This window comes from Cajanus cajan, chromosome 5 (assembly GCF_000230855.2).
Source record: "Cajanus cajan strain Asha chromosome 5, NIPB_CcT2T_4, whole genome shotgun sequence".
NCBI lineage: Eukaryota > Viridiplantae > Streptophyta > Magnoliopsida > Fabales > Fabaceae > Cajanus > Cajanus cajan.
The window spans coordinates 11,161,307-11,180,426 of record NC_138521.1 but is presented as its reverse complement, the minus strand read 5'-3'; the positions used below and the strand labels follow the sequence as shown (position 1 = coordinate 11,180,426).

The window sequence follows — 19,120 nt, the reverse complement described above, 5'->3', positions numbered from 1 at the left end:
AACATTACAGACTTAAATTTATATTAAAATTAAAAATAACATTATAAAATAACTTAATGTCAAATTTAATACCTATTAATTATTTGCACTTATTATTATCACAATTCACATGTATATAATTAAGTAAATTTTTGTTTTTAGAATTATTGACACCTATTAGAGGATTATTTTTTATTTATTTTAAATATTTAATAATAAAAAAATGATGTCCAACTTTGAATAGCGGTACTTCAACTTTAAAAACAAATGATGTCAAAAAGTGGGCAACGACACTTACATAAAAAAAATATATATATCCCAAGTTGAATACCGAGACTTGAATTAAAAAAAATAAATTAAAATAAGATCCTTATTGGGTAGCAACATTAGTACAATTAGATACTATACTAGTCCTCCAGTAGAGGTAGTAGCACTAGTACAGTTCAATATTGTACTAATCTTTTGTTGGGGGTAACGGCACTATTATTTTAAAAATAAAACTTCCAGTTGTAGGTAGCAACACTCGTTTTATACGACTCCACTTCTTTTTTTGAGCCATTTTTTTTAATAAAAATTATGTGACAGGAGGTGGTACTATGTTGACCAATGACAACCCATTGACTATTCTAGACTGATAATATGCTTAAAAACAATCTATTTATGTAGTAAGTTTCCATAAAGGCCCCCTTGGACCAAAAAGTCAGGAATTCAACATAGCCTAGTGAAAATTACTCTAGCAAATTTATATGTGAGTCTCTATCATGTGAATTGATTGTAATTAAGTGTGTATTTAAATTATAATTATAAAGTTAAGTTGAATTGCACTGAAGTTAAAAGTGAATTCAATTAACTTGATTCATGTTTGGACACCTTTATCCTAAAAGTACTTTTATCATAATAAAAACTTGTTTGGAAGATAGTAATTAAAAGTAGTTTCAAATGTGTAATTACTAAAATGGTATGAATTTTATAATATAATATGAATGTTATTTATTTTATTATTAAGTATATTTGAATTAATAATAATAATATTATTATTATTTTATATTTTGATATTAATATTATTAGTCGGTCTTATTATTAACAAATTTTTTATTATTAAAAAATGAAATGCACATAAATAAAAGACCGAGTAAAGTATAATATAATATATATAAAATAAAAATATAATAATTATATATATACATATATTTTTTTAAATAAAGTTTAAGATACTTTACAAAAAAAACAAAAATAGAACACTAATATAGAAGAAAATTGCATGTGAAAATTTTTTGGTTCTTTCATGTTGAACCAAAAAGTATGAGGGGTGTTGCTTTGGAATAGATCAAAATGAGATTCATCTCAACATGAAAAATAATTGTCAAACAAAAAAAATGCGGCATCTGATGTGTCGTAACCGGGATCACAACGGGATGACGGTAACTTTTTTTTTTAATGGAGCCGCCACCAATATTTTATTTTAAGGAAAAAATATTGAAAAACTCTTTAATAGATTATTTTAAAATTAAAGTTGGGTTCGGGAGTCGATTACGTGTAGGGAAGGTATTAGCACCCTACGACGCCTGTAAAAACAGTACTTTTAATTAATTGCGCAAAATTATATAAATTTATAAATATTTAATTTACTTCTCAGAAATATATATATATATATATTGTATTTTTATTAGAAAATTATAGGGATTTAGATTAGCAAATGACTAATCAATAAACCCTTCCAATAACATGAAAGATAAAATTGTTATTCAGTCAATGTTATTGATTTTTATTTGTTGATACTAAATTATGCTTAAAGCTTAGGACAATGAATAATTATTCTATTAACTTTTATGATTTACATGATATTAAAGGGTAGAAGTGCTACTCAATTAATATCATTAACCATAAAAATAAATATACATGAATATTTTTATCTAAAGAAATAGATTTTGCATAGGGATTCAAGTTAGCAAATGGCTAATCAATAAGTCCCTCCAATAACGTTAAAAATAGAAGTGCTACTTAATTAACGTTATTGGTTGCAACATATCTTTATTTTTTTAAAAAAAAGAAATTTTGTACAGGAGAGTTTAAGCTAGCAAATGACTAGTCATTAAACCCCTAGAACCAAATAATGCTAGAGATAAAAATGTTATTCAATTAACATTGTTATTTGTTGTATAATAAATATTTTTTTAAACAATTATTTTAAAGACAACAAATCATATTCACTATGTACATGTAATTATTAAATAATAAAAATAAATAAAAAATAATAATAAATAAAAGAATAAAAGAATAAATAAATAAATAATAAAACGAAAAGAAATGATACCAAATGAGATGCTTGAACTTGTTGAATCTTCGAATATAACGATCTATTAGGCGCTTTTTGGCAACCTAACACACTACAATATTCCTCACAAAATCTCAAGAAATATAGAGGAGAGAAAAAGAGAAATTTTGAGCTCTAAGGAGTCTCAGACGAAATTTTCTAGCCCTGAAAACAGTGCCCGAGATGTCTATTTATAGACGTCAAACCTGACTAGAACGGCCCGTTCCAAAACCGGAACGGCCCGTTCTGGATCATTCCGTTACGAGCTAAATGTGAAACTGGAACGGCCCGTTCTAAATTCAAAATGGCTCATTCTAAACGCGCAACGACCCGTTCTGAAATTCAGAACGGCTCGTTCCAGATAAGGAAATTTAGGCCTTTTAACTGACTCGGAACGGCCCGTTCCCATTTTGGAATGGCCCGTTCTCAATTAGGGTTGTTGTGCTTTTTTTTAACTAGGAACGGCCTGTTCCGAATTTGGAACGGGCCGTTCTGGGCTACTGATTTTTTTTTTGCTTCAAACTTCCTTGTTGTCACGTCCATACTTTGAGAGCTCCTCCTCTTCATAGTAGATGTCCATTTCATTATTTTTGTGAGTCTGGATAAAATTGATTATTCACAGTTGCCCCTCTTTATTTATTTCTTATTAAATAATCTAAATAAGGTAATTTAGATCATTTGTGATAAGAAAAAAATAAATATGTGAATTAATTTTATCCAGCTACCCAAGACATAGCTCCTATTGTTGATGAAGTAAATTCTTGAAAGATTCAATGCTTTTGCTTGAACAGTCCGATGCTAGAATGTTGTGTTGGGATCATCAAGTGTTAGTGTTGGATCAACCGAATGTTAATGTTGAATGCTTGTGCTGGAGGGGTTGAATGTTTGTGCTTGATCAACCGAATGTCAAGTTTGATGGAGTGGTCGAATGCTTGTGTTGGATCGACCAAATGCTTATGCTGAAGTAGTTGAATGCTTGTGCTTGATCAATCGAATGCCAATGCTGAAGTGGTTGAATGCTTGTGCTTGATCAACCGAATGTCAATGTTTGATGGAGTGATCGAATGCTTGTGCTGGATCCATCGAATGCTTATGTTGAAGTAGTTGAATGCTTGTGCTTGATTAACCGAATATTTGTGCTTGATGGAATGGTCGAATGTTTGTGCTGTATCGACCGGTTGTTGGTGGCAATTCAATCAAATGCTGGTGCTGGATTGATTGAATGTTGATGAACTGAATGCTAATGCTGGAGTGGTCGAATGCTTGTGTTGTATCGACCAATTGTTGGTGCCAATTCAATCAAATGCTGGTGCTGGATTGATTGAATGTTGATGAACTGAATGCTAATGCTGGAGTGGTCGAATGCTTGTGTTGTATCGACATATTGTTGGTGCCAATTCAATCAAATGTTGGTGCTGGATTGATTGAATGTTGATATTGGATTGACCAAATGCTTATGCTGGATTAGTCGATGGGTCGCGCCAGGTAAATACTGGGCTTATACAAAAGAAATTGTAACTTGTGCCACGTAAGTACTGGACTTATACAAAAGAAAAATGTAACTTGTGCCAGGTAGATATTGGGCTTATACAAAAGAAAAATATAACTTGTGCCAGGTAGATATTGGCTTTAAAAGAAAAATATAACTGGTGCCAGACAGATACTGGGCTTTAAAAGAAAAATATAACTGGTGTCAGGCAGATACTGGGCTTAAAAAGAAAAATGTAATTGGTGTCAGGCAGATACTGGGCTTATACAAAAGAAAATGCAACTTGTACCAGGAAGATACTGGACTTAAATAGAAAGTCAAATGTGAAGTAGGTGCTTAGCCTAAAAACTCTACGTCATAAGTTCTAGGAAGCAAGAGATGCAAATGAAATGTGATGCAATGGTGATATGATGCAAAATGTTATGAGACACAACTTTCAAGACTTAAACTTTTGTTTATTTCCCTTTTTGTTTTTGCTTTTGCTTTATTTTTCAGAATTTCCTCATCGTGACATACAGCCCAGGATCATAGATGAGTGAGGCCTTTGGATACTTTTGACTGGAATGATAGTCGGTTATTCTCTTGGGTTACCCTTAAGCTGTTGTAAGTACTTATGAGTTGAAACGTTATCCTGTTGGTTGCGCTTTGTAACACTCATCAAGAAATTATCAAGCGTACTATAGCTTTTAAAACTCAAAAATAATTCGTAATGTCTTGAATTTTTAACATGTAACATGCATTTCCTTTCAATATATTATCAAAAAATGCAAGGAGAATTGACAGCAAGGGAATATGATAATCTTATTCAAGAAAGAAATGTGTTTATAAAGGAAGTCATTGTATGACAAGAATGACAAATATATACAACGATAGCAATGGGAGGTAACTGTTATGTGAATGACACTTTCCAGATGAACAATGCTAGTACTGCAGTTCAATAATCTTGATTGCTCGCCAATAAACTTTAGAGGATAATTCAATGCATTTGCCCCAGTTTTCAGCTCTGCCATGGCTTGCCCCAATTGATGTCGCTCTGAATTTGCTTAGATCGCCTTTTCAGGTTTTCAATCTAACCAGCTCTCTTTTTTTGTTTTGTTTTTGTTTTTTTTTGTTGTGTTTTTTTTTACCCTAATTTTTGTCTAGATTGCTCTTTTGAGTTTTGAACCTAGCGGGCCTTTTTTTTTCTTGTTGACCCTAATTTTTGCCTAGATTGCTCTTTCAAGTTTTCAATCTAGCGGGTTACTCTAACTTTTACCTAGATTGCACTTTCAAGTTTTCAATCTAGCAGGTTGCTCTAACTTTTGCTTAGATTGTCCTTTCAGGTTTTCAATCTAGTGAGCGTTTTTTTTTTGTATAATTGGCCATGACAAATTTCATTCAACCTTTTCTCCTCAATAAGATTTAATTGATTCAAACGGATTTGGACCCGTTCTGCTTCTCCTAATTTGGCTTCCGTTAATACTCTCAAAGATGAAATTTCAACATCAATTGGAAGGACTGCTTCCATTTCATAAACTAAGAAAAATGGGGTTGCCCCAGTTGAGGTTCGAACTAAGGTACGATATTCATGTAAAGCAAATGGAAGCATCTCATGCCAATTTTTGTATGTCACCACCATTTTCTGGATGATCCTCTTGATGTTCTTGTTTGCGGCTTCAACTGCACCGTTCATCTTTGGGCGATATGGGGAAAAGCTATGGAGTTGAACACCTAATTCTATCAGTAATGATTCTGCTTAATTCACACATGGGCATACGAAGTGGCTTCAACCCATTTGGTAAAATAGTCAATAACAACCTGAATGAAGCGATGTCCATTTGATGCTTTCATCTCAATGGGACCAAACATCCATTCCCCACATCGAAAATAGCCAAGGTGGTGACAAAACATTAAGAGAAGTTGGCGGATCATTGATGTTATCAGCATATATCTGGCATTCATGACATTTCTTCACATATTTAAATTAATCATTTTCTATGTCCTCACAAGTTTGATTAACTGCACAATCAAAATTATTTGGTGCAACACTAGCATTGTCACTTTCAAGCACATTTTTCTACGTTCTTTAAAGTTAAGAAAAGATTGATAAAGAGATTAAGGAAAAAGGAAGAGGTAAGAGGTGAAAGATGAGTGAATGCATTTTTGAGGTTATGGAGAAAGGAAAGGGTAAGAGATGAAAGAAGAATGAATGCATTTTATTTAATATTTAAAAGGAAATACATGAGCCCTTATTCAAATAAATAAATCTTAAAGCCTTGGACAGAGCAATAAGACTGACATTACAAGAAAATTACTTAAAATTTGAATTAAAAACCACAAGCAGCTTGATAATCTCCCAATTATTAAGTCCCATATTCCATGGACAAGCGTGAACCAGACTAGCATGTTTGTCCTCACGAGAGTCTTACTCAACAACAGCCATTGAGTTTGGAAACTCAAACCCCGCACTTCAAAAGATTTCTCGCAGATCACTGATAGGGATCCCATCAACTCTCCTCAACAAAATTAACTGTCGGCCCTCCATGACCTGGTAGAGGGTTGTTCCCAATATTAGGATTATCCTCTTTAAAGTTTAACCACCCAGCCTTAGTCAAACTTTGTACTTTAACTTTTAGTGCTCTGCAATTTTCAAGGGAGTGACCAATAGCTCCCGCATGATAATCACATTTGGAATTAACGTCGTATCCTCTAGGATATGGTGGTTCTACAGGCTTCATCGGACAAGGTACTACTAGTGAATTTTGTAGTAAGAGAGGGAACAACTTAGTATAGGACATAGGGATAGGGTCAAACTCAATTGGTTTCCGATCTTGGGTATTTTGTGACCTCACATGGCTAGAATTTTGGTTCCATGGCTGGGTAGATTGAGGTGGTCGTGCAGTAGGTGTTGCCAGTGAAGCTTGTAGATCTTGATGGATAGGTTGGTGAGGATATGATGAGATGGCAGTGATATTTGGGTAGACCTTGTGAGGGATGTAGAAATAAGGAGGTTGGTTGTTAGGTAACCTAGGGGAGTTGAATGTCACTGCATTTGTATCTCCTTCCTTTTTCTTTCTGCACCATTTGAAAATTTTCTTGAACTAGCTATTTCACTAGAGTCAACCACAATCTTCCCACTCCTCATGCCATTCTCAATTCTTTCCCCGATGATGACTATATCAGAGAAATTTGATGAAATATTCCCAATCATTTTATCATAGAACGGTGCTTGTAAAGTATCAATGAACAAGGCTACCGCTTCTCTATCAGACAAATGAGGTTCTACTTGTGCTGCCACTTCTCTCCACCTCTAAGCATATTCCTTAAACGTTTCACCATCTTTTTTAGACATGTTACGTAGTGCAAACCTATCTGGAACCATGTCAAGATTATATTTATATTGTTTAAGGAAAGCATCAGCTAAATCCTTCCAAGAACAGATATAGGCCCGTTCAAGATGCATATACCAATTCAAAGCTGCCCCAGTTAACGAATCCTGAAAACAATGAATAAGTAACTTATCATCGCGAGCATATGCTGCCATCTTTCTACAATACATGGTTATGTGATTCTTTGGACAGCTTGTTCCTTTATATTTATCAAATTCAGGCACTTTGAATTTTAGGGGAAACTCTATATTTTGGGGGAAACTTTATATTTATCAAATTCACCGACATCATAGCTACCTCCTTCCACAACCTTTAGCCTCTCCTCTAGCATTTGTAACTTCTCACTAGACTGAACGTGCTCAATTCTAGAGATTGGTTGATATCCCCCAGAAGTTTGGTAAGGATTCCCTTGGTTGATAAAATTAGAATTCTGGGGTTGGTAGGGAACTTGATGTTTATAAGAGGTGACATTCATAGGTGAAACCTCAGGTTGGGTAGGTTGCATTTGTGTAGGCGACTGATTCACCAATGGTTGGTGCTTATCCGGAGGATCCATGATTGTTGGAGGTGTGTAGTTGGGCAGAAGGCCATATGGTGGCCATTGGACCTTTGGAGGATCAACTTGTTGACCGGATTTGTTAAGATGTAGAGTTACTGGTTGTGCTGGGGCTGGGGTAAAGCCAGGTGGATACGCAGGAAAGGTTGACGATTCTCCTCTAGCTACTGGAGAGGTCCCTTCTACATTTTTCACTTGTATAGACTGCAACATCTCTAGAATTTGGGCCATTTGTTCCTTCAATTGATTGATATCATTTCTCATTTCTTTGTTGCGTTCCTCCATCTCATCCATGATCTTGGCCTGAAAGCGTGTTCTATAACGATGTCGAGGAAACACTTTGTTTTTTTTGCTTTATTACTTTCTGAATACAAAGTAAATTTTATGAGTATAAAAGAAAAGGAAGAAGAAACAAATTTTGGAAAAAATTGATTTTGTATTCAAATTGAATAGCGATTCCCCACATCTCAACGCTAGAGGTAAAAAAACCTTAGGTCATACAATGGTTGACACTTATTTCAAGGGAGCATTCACTCCTCAATGGATAAGGTCATCTTACTAGCAATGCAACAGTACGAGTCACATTTTCAAACAAGGATCAATCATTTCAAGATCAAAATGTGATTAACAATCACTCAAGGGAGAATTCTCTCCTCAATAAATGATGTCTAAAACCAATTATATATCAAGTCAAATGTACTATGATTATATTTCTCCTTAGTCATCTTTTGGGCAGATCTTACCTACCATTTGGAGATCATTTTTTTAGCACATTTATCCTGATACTCTTGCTTAACCCTGATGCATTTCTAGTATGATTTTGAATCTCCTCCATATTGAATATTATCAATTATTTTAAGGTTTAAAAAAAAACAAATGAGATGAAGACTTAATTAAATGAAAAGAAAAAAGAAAAAAATGAGACAAAGACTTAATTAAAATGTGACTTACTATGCCCCTAATATGCATGTATGCATGACTTTTTATCATTTATCCTTTATTTAAAAAAAATTATTTTAGGCAAGAAAAGCAACCTAAAAAATGATATTGGATATAAATGTATGATGCATGAATGTATTAACATTTTTTTTCTTAGTATATATAAGAAGAGGGATAGAGAGTAGTACAGTGTGACCTATTACGGTAAACCTATGGTAGGAAATTTCTAAGGTTAACACCCTACTTTGGAAGGTCATTAAGTCCACCTATTAGTGCATGGTTTTGTGGGTGGATCTAAAAACTCTTCAAGATTTATTGGTCCCCAGGTTGCCCTTATCATATAAATAAGGACCTAGCGCATGAATCAATCACAAGTAGGGAACATACCCTCTCAATATGATTAAACCATGCTACTAGTAACAACCTAAGTAGTGACTCAACAACGGTCAAGTGAGCATCGAGCCCCTCAATAACAGTCATCAAGCCACCTTCTCTTCTTAGGTTCGCACAAGCTCGGGTATAAAGCCCAAAGTGTGTGAGGTACAAGTGTTAGTGGGTGTGTGGGGTAATAAACAGTCATGCAAATAAAATAAATAAAACTCTAATTTAAACTTAAATCTAAACAAAACATGCATAGCACAAAAATAAAAAAACAAATGAATAAAACAAAAATAAAATAAAAGGAAAGGAGAAATTTTTTTTAATATTTATAAAGTCATAATTTTGCGCAATTAATTTAATAAGGCCTGACTCTCAAGCATCTCCAGTGGAGTCGCCACCTGTCGTAACCGGGATCACGACGGGATGACGGTAACCCTTTTTTTTAATGGAGCCGCCACCAATATTTTATTTTAAGGGAAAAACATTGAAAAACCCTTTAATAGATTATTTTAAAATTAAAGTTGGGTTCGGGAGTCGATTATGTGTAGGGAAGGTATTAGCACCCTACGATACCTGTAAAAACAGTACCTTTAATTAATTGCGCAAAATTATATAAATTTATAAATATTTAATTTACTCCTCAGAAATATATATATATATATATATGTATATATTTTGTATATTTTTATTAGAAAATTATAGGGATTTAGATTAGCAAATGACTAATTAATAAACCCTTCCAATACAGAGGAGAGAAAAAGAGAACTTTCGAGCTCTAAGGAGTCTCAGACAAAATTTTCTGGCCCTGAAAACAATGCTCGAGACGTCTATTTATAGATGTCAGACCTGACCAGAACGACCCGTTCCAAAACCGGAACGGCCCGTTCTGGATCATTCCGTTACAAGCTAAATGTGAAACTGGAACGGCCCGTTCTAAATTCAAAACGACCCATTCTAAACGCGCAACGGCCCGTTCTGAAATTTGGAACGGCCCATTCCAGATAAGGAAATTTAGGCCTTTTAACTGACTCGGAACGGCCCGTTGCCATTTTGAAACGGCCCGTTCTCAATTAGGGTTGTTGTGCTTTTTTTAACTAGGAACGGCCCGTTCCGAATTTGGAACGGGCCGTTCTGGGCTACTGATTTTTTTTTTTTTGGCTTCAAACTTCCTTGTTGTCACCTCCATACTTTGAGAGCTCCTTCTCTTCATAGTAGATGTCCATTTCATTATTTTTGTGAGTCTGGATAAAATTGATTATTCACACGATGAAAAATGAATGTAGGTTTAATTGTTCAAACTACAAATCAAACACACATTAAGTATTCATTATTATAAAGGAAAATTAATTTAGTGTAGCATTGAATGTTTTTTTTGTTGGTTATTATTGTGTCAATATTGTTGAGAAATGGTTCTTAATTTAAAATTTTGGTTACTCAATGGTTTGTTGAATTGGGATCGAAACATCGAGAGATAGCATAAATTTGTTGTTGTCATATAGAGGTCAAACACAGCAATAAGAAAGACAATTTGGACATTGAGATACAAAAGGAGTGAAAAGTATAGATAATATGACTTTGTTATCTCGCCCTTATGACTATAATAGAAAATGTGAAAGCCCCTTTAAAATTTAAGGGAAACTTATGGAGGCATAAGAATTTATAACAAAAGCTAATCTTCATATGCACACTAAAAAAGTAACATATACAAAAAACTAGTTTTTAGTTAGTTATTTTGTTGAATGCAAAACAAAAATTAGTTTTCATTTTACATTTGTATACAATGAAAAATAGTTTTGTTTTTCATTCATGCACAATAAAAACTATTTTGGACTCATGTACATTAAAAAGTAATTATCTAATTTGATGAGAAGCGGAAAAAAACAAACAAATAAGCAACGAAGAAGATTCACTAAAACCTAATTAAGAAAAGAGAGTGAGATAAGGATGGAAAAGAAGAGACATAATAAGTGTGGGAGAGGAGAAACCAAGAAATAATAGGTGTTGATGGTGAGATGAGTGTTAGGAACAAAAATACTTCTTTTTTTACGCATAATAATGAGAAAATATGCAAATAAAAACATCATAAAAAAATATCATACAAGATTTATTTTATATGGTCTAATCTCTCATGTCTACATGTACAAAATTTTTACTATCTCAAAATATATATTACAAGTTTTCTGATAAGTTCTCTAAGTTTTATGAATTTAAACTTGAGAGAATTTTCATTACAAGTTTTATGGCAAAACTTGTTAAAACCTTCCTCAAAAGTTTTATGAATTGAATCATTGAAACATACGGTAAAATCCTTCTTACAAGTTTTATAACTTGAAATTTAGTAAAACTCTCGATACAAGTTTTCTAGCAAAATTTGATAAAACTTTCTCTTCGTATGATCTCTTATATCATGTAGGATAATAATCCCTTTATAAGTTATTTGATTATTTTCATTTTAAAAGTTTATATTTATTGATCTAATATCTTAATCTTAAAAGAGAAAAAAATTATAAAATAAATATAATATTTAAAATAATATCTTACAAACAAATAATATCATTTTATATTTATTTATGATAAAGAAGGATATTGTCAAAGAATAGTAATAATGGGGTGAGAGACACAACACAAGTCATTTCTTAACTATCTCAAACTATTTTTCTTTTACTTTTATACAAGTTGTTATTTTAAGTTGTTTATCTCTTTTATTTTATATTTATTGTATATTTGTATAATTTTTTTAATATTTAAAAAATTATTAAATATTTTAAAAAAATTATATTATAATTTAAACTATTTATTATAAATTTTAATTATATAAAAGTAACATTTATCCGGATTCTACAAACTAAAATATATTTATTATAAACACCATTTTTCCCATGAAATTAAAATGCTAGTTTGATGTTATTTTGAAAGTGAAACACATTTTTTTTTAATGATTTGATTAGACGATATTTTGCCTCACTCTTGAATATGTTTTAGCATATGCCATATGCCCTTTATAGATTTGGTATGCCAACTATGATTAATTGATTATGATTGGAACTCTTTGGAAACTGCAGATTGGTGCATTTAATTTGGGAACGAACGCATGCGCAAGTATAACTAACTCCCCTTTTAGTTCAGCTTCTTCTATTAACCGCGTTTGTGGACGCAAGACTCGGGAACCGAAACAAACGATGCCTTCTTTGACTTTGTTTCTGGTGGTGCTCGTCTTGGCGGCGGCTGAAACACCTCCAGCACGCGCCGCGCTGCTCGAGTCGTTCGACGCTCAACAGCGAGAGTTTGATTATTTCGCGTTGGCGTTGCAATGGCCCGGCACTTACTGCCGCCGCACCCGCCATTGCTGCCCCACCAATGGTTGCTGCAGAGGGTAATATAGTAAATTGCTCCTCCTTTTATTTTCACTTTTCAGTTCTCGATTTGATTTTCGATCGTTCGACATTGCCGACTTAATTTAATTCTTAGGTTTTATCATTTACTCGTAAGATCTTTTGTATACTTTATATATAAGAAAAAAAATGCTTAAATTTTTTGGATGGAAATATAAATAAATTTCAATCAGGTTAACCTTATTTAATGTTTTTATGGTAATAAATGAGGACATAATAAAGGATGTTTTAGGAAAATGTAGTGTATATTTTATGTACAATTGTGAAAATTAGATGTATTTAATGAGCTTTCTCAATCTATATGAAATAAATTATTTTTGCTTATATATAGGTCAACGGAGAGTATCTTAATTGGAGTGACTGATAATATGTTCTTATGGTGCCTATTTCCTAGAATTTGGACTATCCTTTTTGTTGTTTATAAATTATAGTGATGACTATTATCATGTGGAATTGGTTTATATCAGGAAAAAACTTAGTTATAGTTTGATAAGTGGTTTTGGTGTGGAGTTTTACTTCGGTGATTTATGTTTGATCTTTAATGCAAACTCTTATTACGGGAGTTATTGATCTAATTCTGGTGGATGAAAAATACTTAAGGAACTGCATGTAAGTTTTATCTTGTTATTACGCAACTTATGTGAAGTACTTGATGAGAAGCTGACATGTTTGCATTTCTGATTTCAGCTCCAATTCTCCAACAGTATTCACCATACGTGAGTATGAGATTTCAAATTTGTTGTCGTTGTTGTTACGATTGTAAATTTAGACTGCGTGGAATACTTCATGTTTGTTTATCTTGAAGTTCACTGCTTGCATTGACTATGTTCTGAGTGGTGAAGAGAGATATCCTTTAATGAAAGAACACACTTTCATGCTTGCATCATTGCATAAAAAGGGACACATGCTATTATAAAAGGATGCAATCTTTCATTATTTCCGAAAATCTTTTACATTGTCTCTCATTTCTTCCTCATCAATCCTTTTCTTTTAGATTATTTTGCTTGTAAAAAATAAAATCTATTTTGAGAGGAAACAATATATTGATCTTTTTGCGCATGTCTCTTGAGTATGGAGATTCCAGCAACCAAAAGCTTAACAGGTTATATCTTCTACATGTATGATAGATGGACTCTGGCCTGACTATAATGATGGAACCTGGCCAGCCTGTTGCTCTAGATCTAGTTTCGATCCAAAAGAGGTATAATTTCACAACCTTAATTTGTAAACCATTTTATCACAATTCAAGTTTGCTGGTTTTCGTGCTTTAGCTGATAGGAATTTTGCAAAGAGTGACACTGAATCTTTCAGAGTTATGCTGGAAAGTTCAAGCAATTCCTTTAGTTTTACTTGGTAATTAATGATAAAATGTTAACTATTGATTGAAGAAAGCCAAGACATTTTTTTCCCCGTTGCAACTGCAATATTTTAAACTTTTTCATTGGTTAATTGTTTATATTTTGGTTATATCAATGTTACTTTTATATATCATTAGAACTTTGTGTCTTCTATTAACTTGCATTAACTCTCCATTTCTACTATTGTTTCATCGTCTGTGTAGATATCGACATTGACTAATGCTTTAGAGCAATATTGGCCATCATTGAGCTGTGGCTCGTCATCAACATGTCATGGTGGGAAAGGTTCATTTTGGGCTCATGAGGTGGTTGTTGGAATTAATTAGTTTCTTATTCAACCTCAAATTATTATGGAATCTAATTTTTCTTTTTAATTGTGCTTCTGGGGCAACCACGTCTGGCTTGCATTGGCAGTGGGGTAATAATCTTTTGTAGCTTTTTCTTGCTTACATGATTTAACAAGTTTATTCATTTCTTTTCTTGAGTAATAGTCTAACTGTTTTCCTAAAATCTGGTACTTGTGGAGAGAGTTGGTTCTATTCAGTGTTAAATTGGCACCGAACAAAGTGTTCAAAGTTTCAAACACATCTTTATTAGTTACAAAATTTCTCCACTGTCATGTTTTTATTTTATTTTATTTGCTATTTTGTTTGAGGCAAAAAGATATGCTTTTCTTCTAATATTCCAATTTTCTAATATTGCAATTTGACTTGTAGAGAAACATGGCACATGCTCATATCCTGTGATTCGAAATGAATATGATTATTTTGTGACAGCTCTTAATGTCTATTTCAAATATAATGTTACGGTAAGTTTGTAGAGTGGACTTTTTTTTTTTTTTTTTACCAGAAATTTCTTTGTTTATGTAGGCAATGAGCTCATATGAAATAATGATCAAAATACAATAATATGTTAATAACTGATTGTTTTTCTACATTTTTTGTTCCATTGCTCATCCTCGTGGATATAATATCAAACTTGCTTTAGTTTACCGTATACAAGTAGTTAGAAAATTAAAGTTAATTCCATGCAACTGTTATTTTTTTACTTTTGTCATGCTCCCTCCCATCACCCATAGAAACTAACAAAATTTATGTTAATTAATAAATTTTTATGTTGATAATTTTTTATGTTAATTAATAAATTTTTATATTGATTAATGAGCTAGTCAACCAATGACTCCCCCTTCAATTGATAACATTTTTATGTTGATTAATGAATTAGTTAACCAGTATCCTCCCTCCGGTTTGTAAAATTTGTCTGCTGATAAATGAATTAGTCAATTAGTGGACCCTTTGGCCTTGATGTATTTAAGGATATGCTTGGTAGTGGAAGTTTATAAGGACTCAGGGTTTTCGTGTGATAGCTGGCCCGTAGTTAAGAGAGTTTGTTTTATGAAGAGAGAGGAACAGCTGGAAATAACTTCCCAACTAACTGAATGCTAGTGAAAGAGATAGTTAGGCCGTGGCTATATAAAGGGAGAAGCTGGCCAGGAGAGATAGTAGTTTTAGAGTAGGAAGTTTTGTGGGGGAGTTCAGGAGAGACAGGGATTTTCAATCCTGCCTCTTAGTTCTTACGGATTGGCTCTATTGAATGAAAACTTTTTTGATCTGTTCTACTTCTACCACATTTTCATTTTTTTTTTCTGCTGTTCCAGTCCAATCCAATCAGCCTGCTTCGGTAGTATGGCTGAAATACACGCATGAAATATAAATTATACCAATATTTTGTTGGCAACTTGGCCTTCCATTTTATCTATTGGCACGACTTAAAAATCTTGGTCATAGATTCTCATTTGCTGGAAAAACGCTAAATTGGTTTGGAGATTATTGTTTTCAGACTGGCTGCCAGTTGTATTTGTAAAACCTTTGATTGTGAAGACCTGATGCTTTATGTTGCATGTATACGGCATGGGACTACCATGTCCCCGAGTTTTACCCTCTTTTGGAGTGGATATGCTGTGGACGTGTCAAACCTTCGACAGACCTTGTCCACACAAATTGGACATGTCTCCATCCGGACGCTTACAAAATTGATGTGTCTTCATTGCGGACACTTGCAAATGAAGATGTTTCCATTTTCACGCATTGTTCAATATGCGGATTCAAGATTTAAAAAAAAAAAAGAATAAGTCTTGATAAAAACAGAAACAAAGAAGAGGGATTTGAGATTTAAAAAAAAAAAAGAATAAATCTCAATAAAAATAGAAAGAAAGAAGGGAGGATTTGAGATTTTTTTAAAAAAAGAAAAAATATTGATAAAAACAGAAATAAGGAAGAGTTTCGTTCTTGTGTCTCTTTACTTAACCTTTACAAAATAGAAAAGAAAACATCTTAATAAAAATAGAAATAAGGAAGGGAGGATTTGAGATTTAAAAAAAGAAAGAAAAAGAAATTTTTTATTGTGGACTATGATGCCTCTTAGTAATTTATTTTTGAGACTTAATAAGTTATTGTCATATTAATATATAATTTTTTTGTCATGTTATTTATATTATATATTGTATATATGCCATGCTCACATGTTCGAATCCGTGCTACATAGCTGATGCATGCCTGAATGTATCAGAACATACTCTAACTATTGTGTTCTTAAACATTTTTCCAGGACGTTCTAAATGAGGCTGGATATGTTCCTTCTAATACAGAAAAGTATCCCCTTGGAGGCATTATCTCTGCCATTGAGAATGCTTTTCATGCATCTCCTTTAATAGTTTGCTCAAAAGATGCTGTTGAGGAACTTCGCCTATGCTTTTATAAGGACTTCAAGGTTTGAAATCTGCTCTACTCTGTAGTATATTTAGCAGTAGCACATAAGAAACTAAAATATGTGCAAATATTTTTCTTATTTACTGTTGGAAATTAGCATATTTAGATATCAATTGACGTGGTAAGAGCTAATTAGTTCAGTCTGTGGTAGCTGGTATTTTCAACTATTCATATCACTATTGTACTCTGGTCAAACTGTCAAACTTGAAGTAATAATGCATAAGACCTATATTTAATAGTTGCGAGGTCACTGAGATGTTATAGATCCGTATGACAGGGACATTTAACTTGACATTTTATAAATACTATGGGAGTTTGATTTACTTTTAGAAAATGAAGAAATACCATACTGGTAAACAAACTTTCATGGACATTATGAGAGAATCCCCATGACCTTGTACTTTAAAATGTTATATTGCTCTATGATTTCACGGTATCCTATTCAAAAACAATAATTTGGTCATTATTATTCTAGAATATTGTCTGTTGTTTTGCAGCCACGAGATTGTGCTGTTGGATCTGACATTAAAATTGACATGGTTACTTCAAAAGGATCTTGTCCCAGATATGTTAGCTTGCCGGAGCCGGTTTCAGCAAGTAAGGAACCTGATTCATTCTTAAGCACCAAACTAGTTTGCTAAATTTTACATATTAGATATTGATGGATTAAGGATGAAGGAACAGGCCTGTAATCCATTCTAGTTAGCATGTAATGAAATGTATATTTGGAAACTGGTTTAAATTCTATTGAACCTTGTGGGTAAATCTGAAACTGGTTGACCTGAGCGGGTTGGTCAAATTAATTTGATGTCAGTTGAACCATTGAATATTGACACTGTCAATGGTAGGTGGCCGCAGATTGATTTATTTATACAGGTTTTTTCTTTTGATTGATTTAATTTCCAGTAACATGTGCACTTTAACATGCTGATTGTGACTTGATTTAATTATACATATTCCTTTTCCATTTTGGAGCATATTAGCAAGAAACTTGATATCACTTTTCTACCAACATTCTAGATATCTGTAATATTGAGAAAGAAAACAATTTTATTTATTTATTTTCTGATGGAAGAGATTTCATTAAAGGGAAAACAAGAAGTACAACTAGGGATGCGATAAGAAATCCTCCAAATAAGGCTCAATACACCATTGTGGTTGTGGGTTGAACCAAGTATAAAACAAGGCTTCTCAATCCTTGCAAATCCAATATCACTACACCCTTGAAGCAGTCCTGGGCATAAAACAACAGGGAAACCAAGAAACTATTTTGGGGTCAAAGAAATCACTTCAAAACAGTTGTTTCCCTCTCCAACTACCCAAGGATCTTCACCCTCTCACGTAGATCAAATGTCTGAAAATAACTAATAGAATTGGAATATTTTGATTGGTATAATAGCAATTATGGTGGTAAACTACTCAAATCTGCCAATACTAGTGGTGGCTTTGAGTGAGAATCCCGGTGCTGAGAAAGATGCCCATGGTAAATGAGTATGAAATTTTTTCGGGCATCACCTACGTGTGGTATATGTCTGTAGGCATGATATACTTATCACAACATGCGAAAGGGTATATCCCAGAAATTCAAAGTTGAAGTTTTAAAAGCTCAGTATATTTAAATAGGGGCATAACACATGCCCAGAAGTGCAAAGGACTAACAATTGATATGTCAAACAAGAGAATCCTCAATATCCATGCATCTTATAGATGCCTGGGGTTCTAAGATGGTGTTTAACTTAATTGCTAATTTGCTACAGAAATTTACCTATATACGTTAAATTCAAAATCCTATTGCGGAAAATATATCAAATTATGGGGAGAGGTTTGAAAGGGGATCTTTCCTTTAGAAGGTGGAGCTGCTTTTGTTAGGTACTAGGTAGTCTGTAATTGGTAATCTGCTGCTATTTTATGGTTGTCTCTTTGCTGCCTATTAATTTTTTTACTTAGTTGATGAAATTTCTCTTTGGTTTGAACATAGTTTTTAGTATGATAACTTTTTATCTGGTGAATTTGGCCCAAAATTGTGTGAAACAATAATCATAACGTTGGATTAGAAGAATCTATTGCACTTTATCAATTTTATAATTATCTCTGCATTTGTAGGGTACGGCGGACTTCAAAGTTGGATCTCTGATGATGCAACTCTTTAAAGTTATGGAACTGTACTTCAATTTGTAAATTTCTGTACCTTGCGAATGAACAAAGGCACTTAAATAAATTTGTTTGGATGTCGTACCATCTATCAATTTGGAGACAAAAGGATAGAGTGAAGAGCTGGACATTTGGATTGAGATCTGGACCTGCTAATGTTTAGCTGGGTAAAAGAAGTGATGGTTGCAAGTATTATTTGGGAGCTGTATCAAGCCTACTGCCATGTATTTGGAGTCTGGGTTTTATCATTTTCTTTATTATCGAAAGAATGTACAACTGGATAATGAAATATGTTGTTGTATCCTTAATATATACATTTTTCTTTAATATTATCATATATAATTTGCCTCACATCTCCGTTTCTTTACATACATTTGCATTACGCACGAGTTCCTGTTGTATTTAATTAGGTGCGTAACACTACG

General features: G+C 33.1%; 2 protein-coding genes across 2 annotated transcripts; one reads left to right on the top strand and one right to left on the bottom strand.

Annotated features, from left to right (window-relative positions):
• Positions 1-5,100: 5,100 nt before the first annotated feature.
• LOC145957833 (uncharacterized) lies at positions 5,101-5,723 on the bottom strand. The gene is made up of 2 exons (XM_083074237.1): positions 5,539-5,723; positions 5,101-5,476 (listed from the first exon to the last, which is right to left on the bottom strand). The coding sequence occupies exons 1-2, from the start codon at positions 5,721-5,723 to the stop codon at positions 5,101-5,103; spliced, it is 561 nt and encodes a 186-aa protein (XP_082930363.1).
• Positions 5,724-12,024: 6,301 nt separating this feature from the next.
• Positions 12,025-19,046, top strand: RNS2 (ribonuclease 2). Its single transcript, XM_020351946.2, has 9 exons — positions 12,025-12,399; positions 13,106-13,134; positions 13,546-13,619; positions 13,980-14,081; positions 14,191-14,194; positions 14,493-14,584; positions 16,384-16,545; positions 17,042-17,141; positions 18,648-19,046. The coding sequence occupies exons 1-9, from the start codon at positions 12,062-12,064 to the stop codon at positions 18,692-18,694; spliced, it is 948 nt and encodes a 315-aa protein (XP_020207535.1). The 5' UTR covers positions 12,025-12,061; the 3' UTR covers positions 18,695-19,046.
• The last annotated feature ends 74 nt before the right edge of the window (positions 19,047-19,120 follow it).

Excerpts from the sequence above, each read along its gene's own strand:
- LOC145957833 (XM_083074237.1), bottom strand. The coding sequence starts at position 5,723 with ATGAATGCCAGATATATGCTGATAACATCAATGATCCGCCAACTTCTC. Across the intron at positions 5,477-5,538 it reads AAATGGGTTGAAGCCACTTC|CTTTTCCCCATATCGCCCAA; the intron begins GTATGCCCATGT and ends TCAACTCCATAG.
- RNS2 (XM_020351946.2), top strand. The coding sequence starts at position 12,062 with ATGATTGGAACTCTTTGGAAACTGCAGATTGGTGCATTTAATTTGGGA. Across the intron at positions 12,400-13,105 it reads ACCAATGGTTGCTGCAGAGG|CTCCAATTCTCCAACAGTAT; the intron begins GTAATATAGTAA and ends TTCTGATTTCAG. Across the intron at positions 17,142-18,647 it reads GCCGGAGCCGGTTTCAGCAA|GGTACGGCGGACTTCAAAGT; the intron begins GTAAGGAACCTG and ends CTGCATTTGTAG.